At 38.3% G+C, this 24084-nt stretch overlaps 1 protein-coding gene across 25 annotated transcripts in view; it reads right to left on the reverse strand.

Moving 5' to 3' along the window:
• Positions 1–24084, reverse strand: part of Elavl2 (ELAV like RNA binding protein 2) — a 152696-nt gene that overhangs the window by 26761 nt on the left and 101851 nt on the right. For all 25 annotated transcript variants that reach the window (XM_078047715.1, XM_078047706.1, XM_078047711.1 and 22 more), the window contains one exon: positions 11259–11362. In XM_078047715.1, the coding sequence (XP_077903841.1) occupies positions 11259–11362 (104 nt within the window). The remainder of the gene's footprint in view (positions 1–11258; positions 11363–24084) is intronic.

Consider the following 24084-nt stretch of genomic DNA (forward strand, 5'->3'; position numbering starts at 1 on the left):
CAGCCTCTTGCATAATAGATGTATAATAGGTGATTTTCAAACTCTGGGGCTTATTAGTATTTCCTGGAGAGTTCATAAAAATCAGATACCAAACCTTCCTCCTTACCATCCACTGATGTTAGTTTCTGAATGAGACAAATTCCCACATCACTTGAAAGCATTTTTAGAAAATACAAATCAACATATGCAAAAATGTAGAAGCAAAACAAAGCCCATAAAACACATCCAAAAATAATTTCTAAAACTCGGACTGCTTGGATGTGACTGCTGGGTTAGGGAGCCCATCAGTCGAGCCTGCCCTCTGTGAAAAGACCACTATGCTTGGTTCTATGAGGTGGAAACCACTCTCAAATCTTTCTAGGAATGGGAATAGAGTCATTTAGCTAGAGCAAGCAGGGACAGTAAAAGTGTTAATACAGACATTTAACAAAACTCATGCAAACTAATGCTTTTCCTGAACTATCAGTTTTCAGGACCATGTGAGTGCTGTTTGTCCTTGCCCTTCCTGTGGTTCACCTGATGGCCATTTCTGGACTCATTAGTAACCTAAGAACCTGAGCAGGAAGGATTAAATTTCTCATTCCTGTGGGAGGAAGAAACTTTGCACTAATGACCAAATGAAAAAAAAAAAAAAAAGTAAGAAAAGAAAGGAAGAAGGAAAAAAAAGCACACCGGAAGATTTATTGCTTTTTCTCCCTAAACCCACTTTTCCATAACATAAATTACAATAAATGCTAAAATAGCTAAAAAAAAAAGAAAGAAAGAAAGAAAAAAGAAAAAAAGAACTAAGCACTGCAATTATTTCCTTCAGAGTAAGGGTAGCTTTTTCATAATTCCTCCCCAGCTAGATTTCTAAAATAAAGTTTTGACATAGAAACAGAAGATCAAGAAACAATGGAATATTCCTGATCACTGCCTTCTGTAATTAACAAGTCAACACAAGTTATGTTCTGCCCTGATAAGTGGTATTCACAGTGACCCTATACACTTGTACCATCTCCAACATGGTACTAGATTTATGAACAAGAAAACTAGACCAAGAAAGAGAAAACTAAAAACAAATCCAGACTCCAAATCCTGCCACATTCCAATGAGCCCTGCAAAGAAGTCGGGGAGAAAGGGCAGGGAAGGATCAGACTTTATGTATTGTGTACTTTCAAAATTTAGTCCTCTCCACTTGCCCATAAGCAACATGTCAAAATACTTCTGGAAACAAAACTTCCATAAACAAGTCTGATGTAGCACTCTAGCTAAAAAGTGATGCTAAAGACAAGTTGGGAAATTCTGGCAAAAGTGGGTGAAAAGAAATGGACCATTCATGCTTTTCTAAAGAGCTTACACAAATTTAAAGAGATCAACACTAGTGTACTTTTTGGTCATTTTAAAACTAACAAAGATTCTCAGAACCTACTAGAAAAGCATCCTTGAAGAAGGGACAGTCTCCTATAAAATAGAACCAGGAAGTTGTTACAGTAATTCCTTTGTTGTTCAATTATAATTGGGAAAAAAAAAAAGCCTGATCAACATTCACTCACCTATCTTCTAAATATGACTTCCATACACCAGTTTTCATCCCAGACTGAAGTTCTGGACTGTCTCAAGAGCTCAACCTCAAAGACAATATAGCTCTTCCAACCCCTCAACCCTAACAATTCTGTTCAGTCTCGAGACATTGAAAGGCCCCCAAGAGTATCGGGCTTATTTATAGTACGTGGAACCTACAACCTGTTCTAAGTAAATCATCAATAAACAACATGAGGCAGGAGAAAACAAAAGCTATCCTACTAGCCATAATGAAGCCAGTAGCGCTATTAGCACCTGTTAAGAAGAGTAAGTCCCTTACACTAAGCTTCATTTCATGGAAGAGATTAAGTATATGCCTATCAGAGACCACTGCTGTTTCTCCATGAATCCATATAAAAAGACAGAAGTCCTCTGACGTTACTATGAAAAACAGACAGCAAGAATGAAGGGCTCCATCTTGGGAAGCCAGCAGCACATTCACCTTAATTCTCAAGCTAGCTAGGACAGAAAAGACTGTAGCCAAACTGGCTTTGCATCACCTTTCCTGGACTGTAAATGAACTGAAGCCCAACCCTACCTTCCTCTTATTAAACAACCATTGAAAAGCAAAGTGCTACAGAAAACTCAGAATGGAACCATTGTTTGACCCAGCTATCCCACTCCTCGTTTTATACCCAAAGGGCTTAAAATCAGCATACTACAGTGACAACCACTTCAATGTTTATAGCGACTCAATTACAATAGTCCAACTATAGAAACAACCTAGATGCCCTTTTGACAGATGAATGGATAAAGAAAATGTGCTATATATACACAATGCAATATTACTCAGCCTTAAAGAAGAATGGACTGATGGCATTTGCAGGTAAATGGATGGAGCTGGAGAATATCATGGTTAGCCAAATAAAGACTTCCAAAAACCAAAGGCCAAATGTTTTTTTCTGATATGTGGATGCTAATTCACAGTAAGGGAATGGGGGGCTAGGTAAGAATAGAGATACTTTGGGTTAGACAGAGGGGAATGAAGAAAGGGGAGGCGATTTGGGGGTAGGAAGCATAGTAGAATGAATTAGATATCATTACCCTATTATTAATTAGATATTATTACATGACCTGGTGTGAGTCTGTATGTTGTAAAACTAGAAGAGTGAGAAGTTGTATTCCATTTATGTATAATGTATCAGAATGTGTTTTATTGTCATGTATAACTAATTAGAACAAAAACAAAGTGAAGTTCTAAAAGTGCCTCACTGAGATGCTTCTGGAGATGCACATTTATAGAAGAGTAGGAAGAGCCAAGGAGAAGAGAGCTGTTCAGGTGTAAGGAGTCCTGGTCATTCAGATCAGTATCAGTTAATCCCATCTCCTTGCTAGGGTAGAACCCAAAAGGATCTGATTACATGGCTGTACTTTATGGTGGAGCACTTGAGCCCCTTCCTCAGCCTCATTATTATGAGACAACCAATTTTATACTTACCTTCTAGGGCCTACAAATACCTCAAAGTTCCCACGGACTCTAAGTGATTGAATTTCAAAAACAGCATCTCCCCCCTCAAAACAAACAAAAAAGGAGCAATTTCGTAAAGCCACACAAGAATGACTTCTGTGCCCTTTCCCCCACCTTTCAACAAGCACAGGATCACAGAGGCAGCTTTTCCAAAAGAAGAATTTATAAAAACTAAAATTCTCCACACTGGTTACAGAAAAGAAACAGCAAGGATACTGTGGTATGGACCTCACTGTTTAGGCATCCACCTGGGCTATGACACTCCTGTGGAGCAGCATGCTTGGGTAACAAAATGATCCATCAACTTCCTCCTAAGGAAGATGGGTTCAGTCAATTACTGAGGCTCCCACCATCACCCTCCACTGTGGTCCACAAGGACAGCAATCCAACTGGGGACCCTGCCACCAGGTACCCCGGTCCTCACCCCTCCCTCTCTGCTGGCTATCTCCATTGTAATAACTGGGGGAAGATATCTGAAGAAAATTTGTTTGAAGAAGGACAAGTTATTGCCTTCTGGGAATTCCCAAATGTCATCCAACTCTCACTCTGGCAGTAGATGGAAGGAGCAGGAGGAACATAATAGTCCCAAAGGGAGGACAAATAAGTCAGGAACCTATAGGCCACCACCAATCCAAACCAAGACCCCATTAGGTTAGGAAGAAACCTCTGGGATTTGTGTGTCAAAAGACCCAAGCTCATAATGGAGCATTCTAAGAAACACATAAAGGGCATTATATAAATAACACATTAATCAAAAAGTCATCCCTATTTCTCACCTCAAATAATGACCATGTACTACTGGACTCTAAAGGTGTAAGAATTTTATTTAAACATATTGAAGAGTTTTTGTTAAGCAGAAGTAGCAATATACTGTTAAAGCCTGACATATGGTTCTAGAATATTCTTCCAAACCACAGATTAAAAAGAAAGTTGGGGTGGGGAGGATGTAGCTCAGTGTAGAATGCTTGCCTAGCATGTGCCGATTCTCTCTCCAGCACCACACACAATATATGAAAGAAATTATGCACCAGGTCTGTCTGTATTTTTAAAAAGACAAAATCATTTACTCAATGTTTCCATTCTTGCCTCAATTTTGGCATATATTGTTCCACGAACGTTTTTGTACTCTACAAACAGATCTGCCCGGACATTTATTAGGCTAGCATCTCATATAAGTTTTCAGGAGATTTGAGGCCTATCCTTGAAACTATTATATCCTAATTTTCCAAATCTGTTCAAGGTAAAGGTAAATAATGATCCTTAGACAAGTCTAAAAATGAGGAGTATAATAGATGATTTACAAATTTCTACACTTTGTACCATCACCAATAATAAACCCTCAAAAAAAATTAAGAAAAAGTAAACACACACACAAAAAAATAAACCCACAGAAGCAGTGAGGTGTGATGCTGAGATATGGGGAGTTGAAGTACAAAGCCAACTTGCCTCTCTTAATGAATACTCAAGCCCAATTGTATCACTGTTCTGCTGAAAACTCAGCCAATCTCTCTCACCTGAGAATTAAAGCAAGTCCCCTTTGCAGCACACTCAGCTTTTATTATCCCTCCTCACTCTCAGGCTCACTTCCATATGGGCCTCCCATCTTGCTTTAACAAATTCCAAGTGCCTCCTCTAATGCCAGCTTTCAAACTTCCATGCCCCGCACTGTGTCATTCTCAAAATGGTGACATTTGTCTCAAATCTCTCAGAACTGTGCTGCAGGCATTTTATTAGAGCACCTTCCAGGTGAGCAAGCCCTTGGCAAATTTACATTCCATCTTCCATGCCCTTTCCTTCCCTACACTAGGGTCCATTTTACACAGCACCTATATGCTATTTCTCAATAGTTAGAACTAAATTTTACAGAACTTAAAATGAAAAGAAAAAAAAACAGGCTCATCTCAATAATCCTAGTAAAAGATGTTAAAGATAGAACGGTGTTGCTCAACACAGATTTTACTATTCTTGCTAACCCTTCAACAGTGGTAAAGGGGAGAAGTTAAAACTGTCAACAGAATAGGATACTGCCTGTCACCCCTAACCACTTCATTCCACAGGATAAATATCATCTCGTTAAAAAACAATTAACATGTAATTTTTCAGAGACCATAAAAAATTTCTCCCCCCCAAAGATATAAATAATATTATGAATATAAGTTATGAGTAAAAATTAATTATTCTAAGTCAATTATTGGTTGAGTATCCCGTACCCAAAATGTTTGGAACCAGAATTTGTTTTAGATGTCAAATGTTTTCAGACTTAGGAATACTTGCACATACATAATGAGATAACCTAGGGATAGGGATAGAATCCAAGTCTAAGCACAAAATTCATTTGTTTCATGTATACCTTATACACATACCCTTTAAAGTAATTTTATATAATAGTTCTAATAATTTTGTGCATAAAATAAAGCTTCATGGTGTGGAATTTTCCATGTGTGGTGTCACGATGACATTCAAAATTTCCAGATTTCAGTGCATTTCAGATTTTCCAATTTATACCCATAACACATTATACAGCTATAAATAGAAACTTAAATGGTTAAAACATTTGTCCAAGGTTGCACAGCAAGGTGACTTAGGGAAAATAAGACTTCAGAAATACTGTTCTACATTCTTCTTATATTCAGAGTCCAGTTCATGCTAAACAGATTTTTTTTAACTGCAAATATGACATTTACTAATTGAGAAAAAGATAGGATAGTTAGAAACAGAAATAAATTTAACAAAAAGTTAAAAGCAATTTAATAGTTTAGAATTAAGGTTTATTAGCTTTGCTTAATTGCTGTCAAACTTTAAGGATGGGTATTACTATTAATATTTAACATTTCAATTATTTATAATAGAAATTTTCCATATGGGCTTAAATAGAAATTAATCATCTTTAGGCAAAGGTAAGTGTAGCGTGTTCTATGCCTGAATGATTAAGAAAAAGATCTATTTATTCAAGACCAAATTCAGGCAGTTTTTCTATGCTGGTAGTATTTCTAGAAGGGGTTTTCTTTTGTGGGTAGAGAAGAGACTGGTTTCTCAGGGCAGTGCCTATAAAAATAAAAAATTCCAGGCGTGCACAGTGATACATGACTATAATGCCAGTTCCTAGGGAGACTGAGGCAGGAGGCAATGCATGTGAGACCAGCCTAGGCAACATAATGAGATCCTCCCTCAAAATAAAAAGGGATGAAACTAGAGATCATTATGATAAGTGAAATAAGCCAAACTCAGAAGGCTAAGGGTCGTATGTTTCTTTCTCACATGTAACAGCTAGAGGAGAAAAAGGAAAAGAAAGGGTGAGGCAGGGGTCTCATGAAAATCAAAGAGAGATAAGTAAAGAGACCAGGGTGTGGGAGGAGGAACTGAAGTGGGAATTGCTGCAGAATGATATTGGACAAATTATATAGCTATATTATGTGTGTATATGAATATGTAACAACAAATCCCACCACTGTATATAACTATAATGCACGGATTTTAAAAAGTGGAAAAAAAAAATAAAATAGGCTTGGGATCTAGCTCAGTGGTAGCATGCTTGCCTGGCATATTCGAGGCCCTGGGTTCAATCCCTAGTCCCATGAAAACAAAAAAAGAATAAAAGTTCTATTCCTTGATAAAATGGCTCCTATTTTCCAATTTAAAAAAACCACCTCAAGAATTCTGGAAAACTAGAGTTTCCTAAGCTACCTGTAGAAAAGGCAACAGCTGGGAGAGCAGGCAGCAGTCACCCGGCCACTTCACTGTACTCATCATAATCATCTATCCAGAGCACATGATGGGGACACATGCACATACATGTTTGGAAATGATTTTATTTTGCAAAAGTAATTATTTTACTTCTGATCATGAATTGAAGTCTGCACTGCTTTAATCCAGAAATATTTCCTATTATATTTACATTTTATCAACACTTAAGGTACCCTAAAATCAAAATGAGCAGAAAAAGAACATGAGGACTGAGACGCGTTTCAACCACTGGACCCCTGAAGAGTCCGCCATGGTTCCCATGGGGACCAGAGAGCTGCTGATGAGAAGCTCCTGCCACCACAATACCACTTCTGATGCTGCAAAGAGATTTTTTTTGCCCCCTTGGTAGCTGAATTGTACATATATTACACCTTTTCTCTAATATTTGAAACTAACACCTTGTAACAATCCCACATTTTTTCACCATGTCAATATCAGGGACCACGTGGGCAAGGTTCAAACCACAAGAGCTACCTATCATGTAGCTGAAGGATGCTCTGATATCCCTATGGAGATAAGATGCTAGGACTTCTCCCTATTTAGGAAAAAAGTGTTCCATAGGAAAAGAGAATAACTATATTGAGATTTTTTAACCTAATAGTGACAGTCTTGAAATAATTCCAACAAGGGCATATTAAGTTTTCTAATTTCTAATTCACGCTTTCTAAAAGCAAAGACTGTTTGAATCATATTAAGCTCCAAATTCTAATCTAGCATCTAGCAGACTCAAGAAAAAAAAAATGGAAGTAGTAGTATAGTTGAAAGAATTAACCACAAAAGGGTAGTTACCAAGGCAAAAACTAGAAGACAAATGGAACTTTGCACATCAAACATCAAACAGAAAACTCACCAATAAAAAGGTATGTTTTGGCAGTTTCTAAGTGGTAGGCCTCAGATTTGCTGTCACAAATTATCTGCCATTGTGCTATGACACACCCACCTATAATCCTAGCAACTTAAGAAGCTAAGGGGAGAAGAAGGCAAGTGGAATCCAGCCTGGATGACTTAGAAAAATTCTGTTTCAAAACAGAAAGAGCTGAGGATGTAGCTCAGTGGTAGAATCCCCAATACAAACCCACCAACCAATCCTTTCCTAAATCTCATCTGGAGATGACCTAATAGAGCTGAAGTGGGTCCTGCAACCTGTTTTTCTCTCACTGTCCCAGTGATTATCATGTAACCAAGTCTGGGAACAACTGCTTTAGGATCACACAGTACCTGAGGGACTTTGCTCAACTCACTGCAGAAACAGCAAGTACATGTCATTTATTCAACATCCCATCTATTACCCGAAGCCCTACTGTGCTGATGCTGTTAGAAAGCCCCAGGAAAAACTGCTAAATAAACCACCGTTCACAGCACTTGATTCACTATTTCAATATTCCAATAACCAGGAATTTTACCAAAGTCATACTAACTGTTAAGCGGTATTTCTTGTGTCTAATTCTAAACTCAAGGGGTACACAAACACTTGTATACTGATAAATAAAAATAAGTTGCTACTTTCTGAAATAATGCATGGTGCTATGGGTGAGAGTTTTGATGCAGGTATCAGAAGACAAATATTTGAGTCAGTTTTGTGCCTGGTGTTTTAAGAGTACCATGGTCTTTACTCTTATTGGGGACAGAAAATAATGCTTATACCTAAATCACAACATGATTCCAAAACTTCTGTGGCTCCTCATGGAAAAAAAAAAAAAAAAAAAAAACAAGAAGGGACCCAGCATGAGTTGGAACAACTCAGCAAGGCAGCAGCTGCAGGTGGGACTTCTGATGGGCTCCAAAAGATGGACAGCTGCAACTAAACCAAAAATGAACGGGAAAGGGTGCACCAGGAAGTGGGAGCCCCAAGAGCATACACAGAGACTGGGAAGAGAGCCACTTGCAAGGAAAGAGTTGGTGTTACTATACTGGAGAACAGCAACGGCACTGGCGACAAGTCTCCAAAACTGAGCCAAATGATGTGGTGAAACAAGAACATGACAGAATTCCTTCTGAGGAATATCTAGAGGAAAGTGGTATTTTTTAAGATTAGCCCAACAGCCACCATCAGGATGGACGAGAAAAGAGAAAAAGAGACCAACTTATGAAACAGCATCCCCAGGACTGGAAAGAAATACAGCTTGCAAAAGGTACTTATAGCTGTGAACACTAAAAAAATCTGTCTCAAGACCTTTGCAGTAATACACAGGACCTGTCTAATTCAAACTAAAGGGAAAAATGAAAAAAAAAAAAAAAACAGGCAAAATTGGTGATATAGACTTTTGGAAAGTGGTCTGCTTTGCCTCTCAGTGAAATCTGGGCCAAATTGAGGATACCAGCTGTTATCTGATATTTTTACAGGAACCAAATGAGGGTGGGGAAAGTAGTAGCCTGCTGCTCACCCATCACCCCACCCGCATTTCAGAAAATCAGAAGAGGAATAGCAGATGTCACAGTATAAAAGCCACAAGGCATTACTGTCCTTTCTTCCACATTTTCAGCCCAAGCAGTTGGGCTCTGAAGAAAGAAGTCTGGATCATGGACAGTAAGTAAGCAGCTGTCATCAATGGTCTCTTGAAAACCTTGGACATTTCTCTTAGGGGGATCAGTTTCCTCTGCATTTCTACCTTATTCTGAATCATTACAGCAGTTGGGATATATGCAAAAGAACTAAAAATGAAATGAGGATGACTTGTCTCGAGTGCAGAAAAGGGTGTTTCCTGGGCACAGCCATTTCAACCATAAACCCCAAGCTTGTCTTAACCACATCTCAAGTCCTCAGCCTAAGACATACCGAGATCCAGGACTCCTGCTAATTTAAGCTGGGGAAGGGGATACCTGCACAGATATGCAGGAAATAGACAAAACAGTCTATAGACAACTAGATGCTGGATGTCCTTCATATATATACACATATATACACACATATATATATATCATATATAATACTTGATTATTACTTATTAGTATTATTAAAATATTAATATCTTGGCACAAAAAATATAAAAGGTGTGAACAATTCATAAAAAGCAATTTAGATTTTAAAGAAATTCAAAGGAAACTTAAGTTTTTATTATCTTTGTACTAAAAATCTAATTTTCTAGTTCATTTTCTGCCTTAAGGGTAAAATCTTTTACTTCATTTTTTAAAAAAGTCCAAGGAACACACAGAATTCTTGGACACCTTACATTTTAGTGTATTTGGGAGCCACCATGAAGTTTTCTTTAGCGAAAACACAGCTGATGGGACTTTTTTTTTTTTATGGGCCAATAAATATAAAGTAAAAGATGTCAAAACTACCCAGGGTTAACGAATTACCTTAACTGACAATTCTAAAAGAAGTAACTTTTAAGCACAAAGATGACACTGCATTTCCAGATACCTGAAAAAAAAAGAGCACAAATCTTCTAGACAAGTCTCTAAGCAAGATGAATGCCACAGTCAGCCTTGACTAACTTCCCCTCACCACTTCAGGCTATAGTGTGAGCTGATTTCTTAAATCACTGGTAGAAAACAGGTTCCAACTTGAGTCAATTGATAAAGGTTGTCTGGAACACTATTTTGAAAAATATTTGGGAGCCACATCTAGACTCAATGAGAAAGAGTTTCATGATTGATTGGCAATGTCTACGCTGGGCAGGAGAGTAAATTGACGGTATGGGTTCTAACAATTTGCTAGAAGCAACATCACTTGTATTTTCTAAAGGAAAAGAAATCTATACTATAAACTAGATCAACTTCTTATCCAGAGAGAATCCACATAAGAATTTAAAAAACACACTAAAGCAGAGAAGTATCCACAAAATTATTTACTATATGTCTTGAAAATAAAAATATAAGAGGAAAAAATAGCCCATGTATCAGGTAAGCTTTCTAATCACCTTCCTCAAAGTAAGCTGAATCTACTAGAACAGAGTTAGAGCACAGCCCAACCACCAAATCCAGAATGCTACCTGTTTTTGCATGACCGGTGACCTAAGAATGTTCTTTACGTTTTTTAACTTGGGGGAAAAACTTTGTGAAACACAAATATAAATTCAAGTTTCATTGTCCATACATAACGTTTTCTTAGATACAGCCACATACATTCATTTATGTAGTGTCTATAGATACTTTCATGATTCCAGGGCAGAGACTGAAAATTCTAGGACAAGAAATTGTGACAGAAGCTACACTTGCATGCAAACCCTTTATAGAACACAACTACCAATCCCTGCACTCAGGACAAGTCTAAGGATTCTTCAAGTAATTCTCTTTAGGCAAGGAGATTTAATTCAGTAGGCTTCATGAAGTACTTATTTAGCCACTCAGGCCTTTACTGATATGTGATTACAATCACATATAGTATTCATTAATAAAGTTTCCCCATTGTGCTACAAACAAAAATGTTTTCTGTCTCCCAGAAAAGTGTTTGTAAGGACTCAAAATAAATACAGGAAAGTAAACCTTAATTTTTTAAACTTCTGTTCTACAAGCAGATTTAAAAGAACTTTAAACATACTTTTATTGTTTTGGTTTGAAGTCTCAATCCATTCAGGGTGTTGATAGCTTTCTCTGCATCCTTGGGGTCAATGTAGTTCACAAAGCCATATCCCAAGCTCTGCCCTGATGGAAGGGAAGGGGAAAAAGGCACACATTAGTTCTACACCACTGACACAGAACTTTCACTCTGCCATAGGGTCTTATCATTAACACCAGCATGTTTTCTCAAAGGAACTCTCCATCATTCTTACAGAATTATACGTGTAGTCTTTCTTCATCTCCTGTCTACTGTATTTGCAGTTGAAATATCAGAACTCTTCAAGCAGTGCCATTTAAAACAAACAAACAAAAAACCCGCACACATCCCAGGGGGGAGTTCCATCCGTACACAGGGCCTGCCTAAGCCTGAGCGCCCTAGCAGGGAGGCAACATTCGGCTTCAGCAAACAGGTGCAAATCGTTGTGGAGCTACTGAGAGGGTGTAACCAGCAAGACCTCTTCAGCTTCTGTGTCCTTATCCATAAAATGTGAAGACAGCAAACAAACATCAACCAAGAATCTGCCAGCATGCTGTAGTAAACTGCACCTGGGCACATTTAACAAGTATAATTATTTCAGAGTCTAGAACAGTAAAAAGACTGTGTATATGGTGTCACATGCCACATTTCAGTCAAGGATGGACTAATATGTGATGGTAGTCCCATAAGATTCTAATAGAGGCCAGACATGGTGGCACATGCCTGTAATCTCAGTAGCTGGGGAGGCTGAGGCAGGAGGATGGCAAGTTCAAAGCCAGCCTCAACAACTTAGTGAGGCCCTAAGCAACTCAGCGAGACTCAATCTCCAAATAAAATATATAAAAGGGCTAGAGATGTTGCTCAGTAGTTGAGCTCCTCTAGGTTCAATCCTGGAAACAACAACAAAAAGTTTCTAAGAGTTGAAAATCTCTATCACCTAGTGACATAGTGTTATAGCTATGATAACAGCATAGCATAATGCATTACTCATGTTTGTGCTGATGCTGGTGTAAACCAACTTACTGCACTACCATTCACAAAAGTACAGTACAATGATTTACAGTGCATAATACTTGACAACGATAATAAACTATGTTACCGATTTTAGCATTTCCTATGTGTTTAATCGTTATTTTAGAGCATACGGCTATTTATTAAAATAAAGTTTCCTACACAACAGTATGCCATGTTATGCCAGCAACAGCCTCTTGCATCTTGGGTCTTCCACATTTTGATGGCATAAAGAGGCCACATCATGTGATTAACCTATACCTTCTAGGTTTGTATACGTATACACTATGGGATTCATAGGATGATAGATCTAATAATGTATCACTGAAAATGTGTCTCCATCATTAAGCAACACAAGAATACATATACACATATGCCCATTTACTGTAGAGGAAGGTTTATTCAAATAAACTCAAATCTTCTACAGGGTTTTTTAATGATTTAGTAAGGAATACAAGAAAATACAGACACAGAGGTTTCACTGAGGACATCCTAACCAACAAGAACAGGTGGAAAGGAGAATAAAGCATAAACAGAAATAAGACATTGACAGTAAGAACTACTTCAAAGCAAGTCGTCATTCTTCACCCCATCATTTGGGTGCTCTCGCCTCTGGCTCAATGATGCCCCAACTTGCAAAAAATGGGAGGCATCAAACATGGGTAAGCCACATCACTCCCAAAGTCTCAATATTCACCTTAGGCAAAGTTTCTCAGTTTAAAAAGGTATGAAGCAGTATACAGGTGACAAACATGGGAGTAAGGAAAGGTTAGACAATTAACAATTCCTAGGAAGTACAAACACTTTTATTAATTACTATTTTTGCATCAGTTGAATAGTAAAGCAAAGGTTCTCTCCTTATTGGGGCACTTGTAGTCCAAGTAGCTATGAATATGGATATTTAGGACAGCTTTTTTTTTTTTTTTTTTAAATCAAAATGTATTTTCTTCTTGTTTTTCAAAAAGAATGAAGAGGACTGGAGTTGTGGCTCAGTGGCAGAGAGCTTGGCTAGCACGCATGAGGCATTGGGTTCAATCCTCAGCACCACGTAAGAAAAAATAAAGGTATGTGTCCATCTACAACTAAAAAAAGAAATTATTTTAAAAAAAAAAACCCTTAGAGTTCTTCCCAGTATCAAAAAAAAAAAAAGTGAGAGAAAGTTAAAAACTCAGCTCATTTTGTTTCCTTTGCAATAAAATTCAGAGGTTTTATTTCACTCACAGTTCTTAAAAAAAAAGGCTCAAGGCTCAAGTTAAACTATTGTATTTTCAAGCATGCAGTTCTTTTGCCAATTTGACAGTTCATTTGTTTACTGCATGCAGGGATCCCTCTTATGAAACGTGTTGCAGTTCCACTGTCAGTGAACAAGATTCAAATTGGCAGAACACAACAAACTCTCAAGGAACCAACTAACGATGGAATGAATATGGGCTTTGGAGAAAGATGCACCCGAGTTCTGATCTCAACTCACCCATTTACCAATTGTGTGACTTTGAAAAAACTACTTAACCTCTCTGAACCACAGCTTCCTAATATCTAAAATGAGGATAATAATTTCTACCAAATTAGTTACTTAGATGGTGAGGATGATACTCAATATTAATGTCAATCACCCTATCAAAAATTAGTATGAAGAAAATTTATCTACTACATGTTAAAGTGTTTTAAGTGTACTAACAAAGTTTAATTGGGAAGGTGCTATAAATATAATGGGAAAAGGAAGAGGCAAGACAAACATCACAATTGGGTAGTTTTGTCTCACTGCTCTTCTATGACAAAATAAACCAAATTATCCATTGTACCGCATAAAGAGTCCAATTCTTCTACCTTACTGACACTACCCTTCCACCCACGTTGTAGCTCCTTCTAATCATAGTGCATTCTCAACCTCAGCTGCACACTGGAATCATCCAGAACACCCTGAAAAGCAAAATGATGCCCCAATCCCACAGTCAGAGATTCTCATTTTAGTATTCTATTATGAAGTATGGGAACCAACTTTTTAAATTAAAATCTTGGTGATTCTACTGTACAACAATGTTGAGAACTGGCAGCTACAGGGGGCTTCTGGAAATCCTGAGAGGGACCCAATACTGAAGATGGTCTGGGCATGTGAAGTGACTGTACAGAGAAGGCCACCTTTCACCAGCTGCCCCCCCTTTTATTAAGGGGGGAGGTGGGGACTAAAGATTGATCACAAGGGCACTTTACCACTGATCTACATTCCCAGTACTTTATTTTGAGACAGGATCTTGCTAAGTTGCTTAGGGCCTCGCTAAGTTGCTGAAGCTGGCCTCAATCTTGTAATTCTCCCATCTCAGCCACAGGACTTACTAGAATTACATGCGTGTACCACTGCATCCAGCTACCAGTTGCGTTTTTAAGATCTATATGGATGCTTTTTTCCTAAACCCTTCATGTTATGAATTACTTAGGAAACTGTTCACTGGCCTCCTAAGGTCAGTATGGGGCACAGCAGTGCCTGGTGGGGCTGGATCACTGTATAAAGTGAAAAACCTGTTTTGTACTCACTTTGCTACCTTCCAGGCTGGCCTCAGAGTCTTTCCATTTAGCAAAGCAACAGGTATCAAAGATTTGTTAAATGACTCAATGAGAAGCTTAATGATACTCTATTTATTTAACCAAATGTATTACTTTTAAAACCCACTGTCAGAGAGTCCATCCATGAATGTGCCTTTGACTTGACTCACACAATTATGGCTAGTAAACAAATCAAATGTCTACAACCTATAATCTGACTATACTGAACAAATATTTGTCATCAAATAACCTCTCCTTCTCGTAAGAATTTTCTAATTTGACTAATGGCATTATTAGTAAAAGTGCCATCCATCAATTAGAATGTGTTCAAAGGAAGCAAAATTTTACTATTATCCTACACAAAATAACATGAAAGAGGCTATCTACTGCTAAAAGGCTGCACTCTAAGTCCACTGTTGGCATATTAAATTAAAATGTTGGCATATAAATGCAAGGAAGTTTTGAACTTTATATAGATTTTTGTTTTAAGTCAGCCAAGTCAGCAAATATTTATTAGATGCCTAAAATATACAAAATCATCACAGACAGTACTCTCCCCATTCTCACCTTTCAGCTACATATAATTTGCTGTTTAGTTGTAGTCTCACATTAATCATGTTTGATATTCAGAAAAGGGTAAAAATTATACCTCAAGCTTGGCAAGGTCAATTTGTTTCTATGATTCAAAAAGGAAAAGCATAAAGTTGTGATGTCAGGCTTTGTAACCCAGGACTATCAAATGCTGTGTTCTCCCCTGAATCTAAAGTACTTTCAACATGCCTGTAATGCCACCAAGCATCTTCTTACAAAAAAAAAAAAAAAAGTACTGGTTGCCCAGAATCTCAAGTTTCTGTGTATTTTTGTGCAAATACCAGTTTCTCTATATATGGATTTCCAAGCCCACTTTTCATTCTTGTGACACACACAAACACACACACCCCAAAAATATATTGCTGGGTTGGGTGTCATGCAGGGTACCAGGGACTGAATTCAGAGGCACTTAACCACTAAGTCACATCCCTAGCCCTTTTTTGTGTGTGTGTGTTTTATTTAGAGACATGATTCTCACTGAGTTGCTTAGGGCCTCACTAAGTTGCTGACGCTGGCTTTGAACTCTCAATCCTCCTACCTCAACCTCCCAAGCAGCTGGGACTATAGGCATGCACCATCACACCAAGCAATAAATTATATCTTATTTGTAAAACATTTCTGGTTATAAATGAATGCAGATCTTTAAAAAACTAATAGTAGTGTCAAAATGAAACACCAAGGAAAAAACACTTAACCAGAATTCTCTTTCCCACTCTCCTGTTCATCAGTTACCCATCACCATGAGCCACCAGGGAAAGCTTGGAAACCAAGTGCCATTGATCCGTATCATCCAAATCTATTTTTTAACTCACTCTGAATTTAGAATGTGCATATTGATAATCCTAAAACCAAGAAACACTTCTTTAAAAATTTTATAAAACTCTACATTTAAATTCCAAATATAACCATCATGGAAACCAACATGACTTAAAAGAAAATTCTGACTAAAATGACAAAGCTATGGCTCTTCCAAAAAAGAGCTTTAAGACAAATAAATCTTATCTTTAGAAGAAAAAAAAATCTCCCTAGCAACTGAACATCAAGAGCAGGGTCAACACCACTTGTCCCAGGCTAGCCTCACAAACCACCTGTGCTCCCTTGATCTCAAGGATTCTGCACCCACTAACCCAAGGCCTAGACCTTTACACTTCTAGAACTCTGCCATGGAGGAAGCTACTTGAAGAGTAATACGACCTCTGACTTTTGACAGGCTCTCAAATGCATGTCACGGGAAAAGAATCCCTTTTTCACAAAAGATAGGGGAAAACAATTTTTTTTAAATGCCCCTGGCACGGAGAACTGTTATAATGAACACGCTGCTTAGAATCACAGTCAAGTGAACACAGTCCCTCAACACCCCTCAGGCCTCTGAAAGGGACTGAGGACCATCATGAGCTACACAGGGTCAGAGCACGAAAGCAAAACAAGAAGAGAATCTGTTTAGTGACACAGTGCTACTGTGGGAAACACAGCAAATGCCAATTTATCCCAAACTGTGCATAATTCAAAGATGCGGCCATTCCCTTGCCACCTACATTGCTTTTAATAGCACACTTTAATTAAAAATTTAATTGCATATTTTAATTAAAAACACACAATCTTCTGGACCTGTTTCATTGAAAGGTCACTTTATTTAGTCTTTTCTATTTAAAATTACTACCAATGTTCAGAATATCAAATTACCCCCTCTGGTCTAAAGCTAAAGGCAATAGATTGTCATAATTCTTGATTATAAACCTGGCACATTAACTTTATTCAACCAATATTAAATGAGGTGCTTCTGAACATGAAATTGTGGGAAAAAGTTACCCTACATGTTTCTCACCTGCATTAAGCATCCATTTATTCAAGGATTATGGGAGGCCTACTCTTTGCTAGACCCTGAGGACTCAAGAAGCTCCTCTTCATAAAAGTTTGCAATGTGAGACAAGGAGGCAAATGAACAAATTCTACAGAGCAAGAGTGAAAGTTAAAGAATAAGGGGGAAATAAGAAAGGAGAGATGTAAGTGGGGAGTAGAAGGAGGGGCAGGGCTGCTATTAAAATACCATGATCAGAGATTTGAAGGAAGCAGCCCACAGACTAACTACCAAGGTGTGCAAGCAGACATCCTTCAAAGTTCTACCATGTAGCTATCAACGTTCCGCCAGTTCAACCGCAGCAGGTGCTTCTCCTCTGCCATTAACATCCCTTCTCATCTATTATTCTGACTGGATTTCTGTTCACTATCCCAAGCAATCAATCACCCCTTCCCTAAGCTCCTAGTAACTCTAAAACCAGCCATCCTCCACTATATAATTTCTGGGTGACCCTCCTAAAACACAACTCTGACCTTGCTCTGGCCTCCAGTCATTGCAGGCTTCTTGCTTACTTCCAATCTTAGCTCAGTTTCCACTAAACCTGTGCCCTAAAGTACACATTCAGTTCCCAGTGCCTGGAACAGATCCAGAGCTGGCCAACTGTCACATGTCCTGTGAGACTTTTTCTGAGACCCTTTCCTGCCATAACCTGTCCTGTTCAAATGTACACTCTTTAATACTCCTCCCTAGTCCTCTCACAGCCCGATTGCAACTTTTACTATGTATGTGTAGTGACTTCATCTGGATGTCGCTCATCCCACTGGACTGCTGAACAAGGGCAGGCTGAGCCCAGTTGCTGACAAAGGCAGCCCTAGCATGTATTTTATTAAGTCAATGTTCAGTGACTGAATAAATGAGAGGAGGATGAACAAATGGAAGAAACAGCAGCACCTGCCTTCCAGGAGCTTATGGTTTAGGAGAGATGCCCTTATAAATATGTTCCCTGTGTCCCTACATAGGTGGATTAGAGTACAGGTGGAGAGAGACAAGATTGTAAAATGTTACAGTATTCTGTCTTCTTAAGAGAGTGATATATTTTTTTAAATAGTTCATGTAAAATTTTTCATATAAAATTTTTCTATAAATACTGTTAAAATGAAATCTCAATTTTGAAAAATAATGTCATCTAGAGTAATTTGATAGATTTACATAAATCTGTTTCACAAATCTGTAAGTATGAATTATGGGATGTCAGCATATAATTTTGTTGAAAGTGCTTTTTCACTAATATAATTAAGTCTGCCGAGACTATTCATGCACAAGTCAAATAAAATGCAGAGTGAATTCTGTAAAAACCTGGTAGTTGAATCAACAATAAAAGGTGACTACACTGATTGATGTGTATCTATTATTTCATTTAGAGCAGTAGTAATGTTTTACGAAATAAAAGAATAAAAGCAGCATGAATCTTTTTTTAAATTCCACAGTTATCAGAAACAGGTCACCTATGGTCCTGTGTGTCAAGCAAGACTCTTGCAACCTGAGGTCCAATAATACTTGGGGGGAAAAAAAATGAAAAGATCTGCTGTATCCAAACACAACCCCCATATAAAGCTGCACACCTTAACAAAAAAAAAGGGGGCAAATAACTTGCTTCGGGTAAATTCTGATTTCTGAAGAAAAAATGTTTATGTTTTTAACAAAGATCTAATTCTCTCATCGTAACATCCTTTCCTCCTCCCCCAAACACACAGTAAAGTTACAAATATGCTGTCATTTTTCAGATGGACTTTCTGTTCCTGGGCACCCATTATGTATGTCTGTTCAGACAGGCTGTGCACTGTAACTCTGGCATCAGAGCAGTGTGCTCCAGACTTTACCAAGGAGCTTTCTTAATAGTTCGGATCTGATATACAGCAAAACATGTGCATACCACACAACAGGGGAAAGGTTTGAGAGAATCTTTACAAGAACAGAGGGAATGCAATCCTCTGTAGTCACGTTTCTCTCCAAATTTTAATTCCTGACTTAGCTGGAGTCTCCTCCAGTGCAGTATGCCAAATGCCCTGGGTCCTTCCATTTAAACACTCAACCAGCTCAGGTCACATTAAACACTTCCTCCTTGCTGCCCTCTAATAAGTAAGATCAAATGGTGAGGTAGAAGACTGGCAAGCTCCTATTACTACAGTGCACTCTGAATGCTGGGAGCATTTTTACCAGCTTCCCAAAGGACATTAGTGGGGATTATCACAAGGATACAGAATTCAACCTAGAGACTCACATAATACAGAAAACAGATGGCTCACTCAAAGACTCATCTTCTACCCCTGTGCTAACAAAGCTGGCCTCAGACTCTACAGGATCTAATATTTTTAAATGGTATTCAGAATGTCAGATACATGGAAGAGTTTAAATTTTAACTTTTCTGCTGAAATAAGAGTCGTAAATAGTGGTCATTTGGTAAATTATCTAAGCACCCTAGTTCTAGAGGGAGCAGTTATGTCCTCAGCACCACGGCACTTTCCCCTCAAGTTCATTTTAATGGCCATATCTGTTCCCTGATTATGCAACTGGTAAAGTTCTATTTCCTATAGTTCCAGTCCCAGTAATTATGAATTTGCTGGCAATGCAGTGTGACCTTGCTTAAGTTGGCAAAACTGTGGGTTCTTAATATATCACGTTTCCAGACAACATTAAGAACTCCCACACAAAAAATTCAGTCTTAGGCTATCGAGAACAGAAACAGCATATTAAATTCTCTAAATTCTCATCAAGTATTGCACTGGGTACTAAGGTGTCTTACATCCAAGCAGGAAGATCACGAAAAATTATCTTTGCAGGAAGTGAGAAAATAAACCAACTCCTTTTGGTACATATGTCTTGGGATCAGACTCTTGACTTGGAGCAGATTCTCTAGCTTGAAAGGGCGTGAAGTGGCGGAGCATCCCAGCACCAAAACCAAAGCCAGGTCTTTTTACTTATTAAGAGGTTGTTCAAAAAGAAAAAGCAGCAGTTTTACCTTCAGACCCTGCTGCCACCATGATGCGAGCAAAGCCAAAAAGCTGGCAGGTAGCCAGAAAAATCCTACAGTTCAAAGAAAGTTAGGACACCAACAATTCCAGGCTGATGCACAACCTACTTTCAGTTAAAGGTCTGGGCCCACTACAATGTTCTCACTTGTTTGTTGATCATAATGAATGATCATAATGTTGATCCAGACCCCACCACCACCACAACTTAAGTTATCTGCTTTATCCTGTGCTTACTTGAAAGGCAATGGAGTTGTTCAAGTAAATATCATTTGGGATGAGGGCAAAGGATCTATATTCCTCAAAATAGTACTGTGTAAAGAGGGAAACCAGTTAACAAATGTGGTAGTAAAAAGGGCATCTGCTGTTGCTTGCACTACCAGCTGGTGTCAATCTTCATATGGGCACGTGCACACATTCAAAGGGACCAGCGAGCAGTCCATTAAGCAGCAGCACAGGCTCCGTGTGTTTCTTTCTCTCTGTAAGACATCGTTTTTGTTTTTGTTTTTGTTTTTTTAAATGAAGATATTCCAAGAAAAAAAATTTAAAGATCCTAAGCATTATAATTAGTTCGGTGCCCTTTTTTAAAATTATACCAGAGTCTCACAAATCCCTATACAGAGGTCCCTTTCTTGTCCAGAAGAATGGGAACATTAGATTACATAAAACCCACCAGGTCCACAGGATAAAGAATTTTTGTTAGAGATCAATTTTCTTCTTAAATATATATTGTTGTTGTTACTTTTACCCCAAATATTTCTCATCCAAAAGTTAAAGGTTCAACAGCCTAAATTTTCCAGTAAGGAAAAGGTCAGTAAGTTTGTGAGGAAAAGTGCATTCCCAATGTCCCATACGCACTTCTCTAGCTGCCTGAAAACAAAATACTGCTACTTAACACTTCTATCAAGCAAATCGTGATCCTTATAATCATATACTCATATTTCATTCTAACAGAGCTGAGTAAATATATATGTACCTACTTTACAGATATAAATCTAGAAGTTCAGAGACACTAATTAACTTGCTCAAAGACACAAAGCTAGCTAGTAAATGGCAGAGAGGTTTCAAAGCCAGATCTGAACTTTCCAAACTTGGTCTTCCCAGTGTATATTGCATTGCCTTTGAGCAAGCTTGGGAATTAGTTTGAGGCAGAGTCCTGTGCATCTAAAGATCATAATTTTCCAATCAGAATACTTATAATCTTCAAATAAACCTGCATTTTATTTCTTGTTCACTGTCATATAATCAATTAACTGAAACTTCACAGTTCCTTCTTAATCCACGAAGAGACTACATATGAAAGAAAAATACCTTTTGAAAGGAATATTTTCCTGTAGGAGAGCAGACCATTTAAGCCCTCAAAACATATTCATCATTACAAAACAGATACATGGGAAATAACTGCATTATAACAAAATTCATTTAAAATGGGTCTTGATTTACATACTCCTTTTCCAGAAACTCAGAAAGTAATTTTTATGGCTAAAGCCAAACATGTTCCACTACTGCCAAAACTGTCTCCCACACAAGACACTTCTCTCCTTAGCAGATTGCAGTAAAATGCTTTCATACGCATAGTATGGTTTCCTAGCTGTAGAAAAGAAGGTGGGATCAATACCACATGGTCCCTGCCCTCTAAGATGCTAAGAAATGTAAACAAGGGGTGTGCAGGCATCTAATGAACTAGGAACAAGTCAGGTTAACCACGGGGGTTTCAGGCATAACCAAGGATGAACTTGAAAAATCAACTCTGAAATGTGTCAAGACAGAGATGGAATTCAGGCTTTTCCTGACAGAGAAACTAAGGGAATAGGAATATAAAGAAGGTGGCATTTGTGGAGAAGCTTGGCAACACTCAGGCCCAAGGCACCCTGCACAGCTCGTGGTCTATGTAGAGATACTTGAACTGACTCCATCCTAAGAGCCGAGCTGCACCACATGACTCTGTATAGTGGCCAAACTACAGGTTGCACCAAGCAGTAAGGCAAACTGAACAGAGAGACAGGCCCCAGACAGAACTAGAGAGAAACCAAGAAAATCCCAAGTGCTGATCTAGGACCAATGGGAACTAAAACAACAGAAGTCAGAGGATGAAAAGCCTACATCAAGTCCCTGCAAACTACCCCAATCCTCAATGGCTAACTTCTATCCAGATAACCCAACCCAGATCTTCCCATTCCAAGGCACACCTCTTGCTGCATTTCTTCAAGTCTCTGTCAAATGTACTCTTGGCTCATAAGGAACATAAAAGGCTCAAAAGATACAAGTCCACATTTCCTCAGACTGAACTTCTGGATCACATATGTTTTACCTTCAATTGACCTTCCACAGAAAGGGCCAGAAAGGAAAGGTAAGGCAGGCAGACCCTGGAGGGTCTGCATGTTCTTGGCATGACAGCTTTTTACCTGTTTAAAAGTAACGAGAGCAAGGACCCTTTTAAACTACAGGTTAATACCCAAAGATTAATACAGTGCACCAACCCCATATACTTACATGCATTCATTCATTACATGCTTAACAGTTAAGAATGACTCCGACCTTCAAAAATCAAAGCCTAAGGTAACTGCCAAAAGTGAAGGCTTATGACTTTCTGAGGCCTCCTTTGTATATCTGCAAAAATGTGTGGACTTGAATGCTTTCTTCCTCCAGTTAAACTGCTATTATAAGTGGAGAGAAAGTGCTAATAATATCATAAATAGGCAAAAACTACCATAAGAAATAAACCTTATTTGACATTTTGTGTGTGAGTTATAATATTATACATAACTGCTAAATGACCCCATCATGTATCATATGGTGACATCAAGTTACAAAAGAGTGAGGGAGGGAAGGTGGTTGGGTCACTAGGAAGGGAACAGTGGAGAGCATCACAATATCAGGAAGGTTTCAATAAAGTGAAAACATTTCACCTTAAAGTGACTGCTACAAAGTGATATATACAAGGCTTCCACCTGGGGACAAGTGTCCACTTTAGTTCCTTTCATGTCAAAGAAAGAGCAGAATTAAATTAGTGATATTTTTAGAAAGATAAAGGAAGTAAATTTCCAAAGGACGTTCACTGTCCCCATTCGACACAAAGATTTAGGTATAAATAACATGTGATTTTCTTTCTCTTTGTGTAGAACATTTTGCTTAGTTTATATTTAATGAAGAAAGGCAGTTACATTTTCAAGAGGGCAGGAGGAACATTTTTTCCCCTCCCCATAAATTTAAAATAGTCTCACAAAAGCATGATTTTTTTATGCCTAGGAGAAATACCCAAACGGCCCAATTGTGTTTGGGCAGTTTGGGATATAACTGCTGAGCTTAACGGAAACCTATTTAGATACTGCACACATAGCTTCAAGGACCACAGGAAAGCTGCCCTGAAGCAGTAGAGGGGAAAGAACCCCAATGGAACATGATAGAGGAAGGGGAGTAGTACTTGGCAGAAGTTGTCAAGGCTGTGGGTCGGACAGGAACCACAGAAACAAATTAAGTCAATGAGGTACTTTGAGGGAAATAAATACCCATTTTGCTTTTGCTAAGGGACAGCTTATGTTACAGAAAACCACTCTGAAACCACAGGGCAATTTGCCCACCAATTAACAGATGGCTTCTAAAGAGAAATACAAAATGGTGCAGCTCCTACGACTGTCACATTTGTATCACACTTGGGCAGTTCTTCCCAAATCACCTCGTTTAAAAGTTGGAAAGATTACCTATTGTAATCCCCCAAATTTAATTTCACATTGGCCCTTGGATGAAGAAACAAATGCTCAGAAAAGGTTTTGCCTAGACAATAAGCCATTAAGACACAGAAATGACGTGATAGCAGCTACATCAGTATCATAGTAAATACACCATCATACTGAACCCG

This window comes from Ictidomys tridecemlineatus, chromosome 4 (assembly GCF_052094955.1).
Source record: "Ictidomys tridecemlineatus isolate mIctTri1 chromosome 4, mIctTri1.hap1, whole genome shotgun sequence".
Classification (NCBI taxonomy): domain Eukaryota; kingdom Metazoa; phylum Chordata; class Mammalia; order Rodentia; family Sciuridae; genus Ictidomys; species Ictidomys tridecemlineatus.